Raw genomic sequence first — 1,432 nt, 5'->3', positions numbered from 1 at the left:
GCCGTGCCCGGGGCGGGCACCGCCAGCGCCGCCAGCAGCAGCGGCAGAAGCAGCAGCGGCATCGCGGAGGGCGGCATGGCGGCACGGCGCCGCCCGCCCGCGGCAGCCGCTTAAGCCGCGGCGGGGAAACCCCTCCCCGGCGGCGCCGCCCCGGCCCCGCTCACAGTCACGGCCACGGCCACGGCCACGGCAGCGGGGCACCGCCGCCATCCCGCGGCCGCCGGGCACTCCGCACCGCCGGCTGAGCCCTGCGTGCGGTCCCTCCCGCCTGTCCCGCACTCAGCTGCTGCATCGCGTCTGTTCCCTCTTCTGCCTCAGCAAAAGGAGCCCCGTGGGGGCAGGTGACAGGCGGCTGAACGCGAGCCAGCTGTGCCAGGGGCCAAGAAGGCCAGTGGCATCCTGGCCTGGGCCAGTAAGTGTGGCCAGCAGCAGGACCAGGGCAGGGATTGTCCCTCTGTATCCGGCACCTGGAGTGCTGTGTTCAGTTCTGGTCCCCTGACTACAAGAAGGACTTTGAGGTGCTGGAGCATGTCCAGGGAAGAGCAACAAGGCTTTTGAAAGGTCTGTCGAGGGCATGTCTTACGAGGAGGGGCTGAGGGAGCTGGGTTTGTTTAGAAGGTTCAGAGGGCACCTCATCCCTCTATACAGCTCCCTGAAAGGAGGTTGCAGTGAGGTGGGGGATCTGTCTCTTCTGCCGTGCCTGCAGTGAGAGAATAAGAGGAAGAGGCTTTAAGCTGAGGCATAGGAAATTCAGACTAGATATTGAAACATTTTTCACTGTTAGGGTTAAAAGTTTCCACTGAGGCACTGGAATTGGTTGTCCTGGGAGATGGTGGAGTCACCATCCCTGGAGGTGTTTAAAAGGCACCTGGATCTGGTGCTGGGTGATGATTTAGTGGTTTAGGGGTTGCAGTGGTAGTGTTGGCTGGATGGTTGAACTTGATGATCTTAAAGGTCTCTTCCAACTTTGATGACTCTATGATTCTTGCCACCCACCCATGCTCAGCTCACACCCACTGGCTGTGGGGGGCTGAAGAGGTGCTGGTGAACCTGTCAGGTTCCTTCAGGAGTGGAGGCAAGGAAGAAAAGGAGAGTTGTCTGGTTTCTCTTATCCATTTTTTTGGGACAACATTGCTTTCTGCTGCCTTCTTTTACCTTAGCCTGTGGCTCCTGCCCTGGAATGGCTCCTGAGCAGTCTCCTAGAGTGGGGGGCTGTTGCCACCAGCAGAAACTGGGAATACTCCTCAGGCAGCCCTGGGCAATGTTGCTGTCAAAACAGTGTCCTGAAAGTGCCAAACCTGAGGCACCACGGTGCTGATAAACCCCTCAGGCAGAGGGGCAGCAGGGCAGCACATTCCCTGCCCTCATGCCTGCCTGTGCCTCGGGAGCTGCCATCTCCTGCAGGGCAGGATGGCCAGTCCAGGCTGAGATG

The 1,432-nt window shown here is 60.0% G+C and overlaps 1 protein-coding gene across 1 annotated transcript in view; it reads right to left on the bottom strand.

Moving 5' to 3' along the window:
* IGFBP7 (insulin like growth factor binding protein 7) overlaps positions 1-77 on the bottom strand; it is a 16,245-nt gene extending 16,168 nt beyond the window's left edge. The window contains exon 1 of the mRNA XM_041411881.1: positions 3-77. Coding sequence (XP_041267815.1) covers positions 3-77 — 75 coding nt within the window. The remainder of the gene's footprint in view (positions 1-2) is intronic.
* Positions 78-1,432: the final 1,355 nt, after the last annotated feature.

The sequence above is a fragment of the Onychostruthus taczanowskii genome, unplaced genomic scaffold, assembly GCF_017590055.1.
Source record: "Onychostruthus taczanowskii isolate IOZ18803 unplaced genomic scaffold, ASM1759005v1 scaffold38, whole genome shotgun sequence".
Lineage (NCBI taxonomy): Eukaryota > Metazoa > Chordata > Aves > Passeriformes > Passeridae > Onychostruthus > Onychostruthus taczanowskii.
This window is presented reverse-complemented; position numbering and strand designations above follow the sequence as displayed.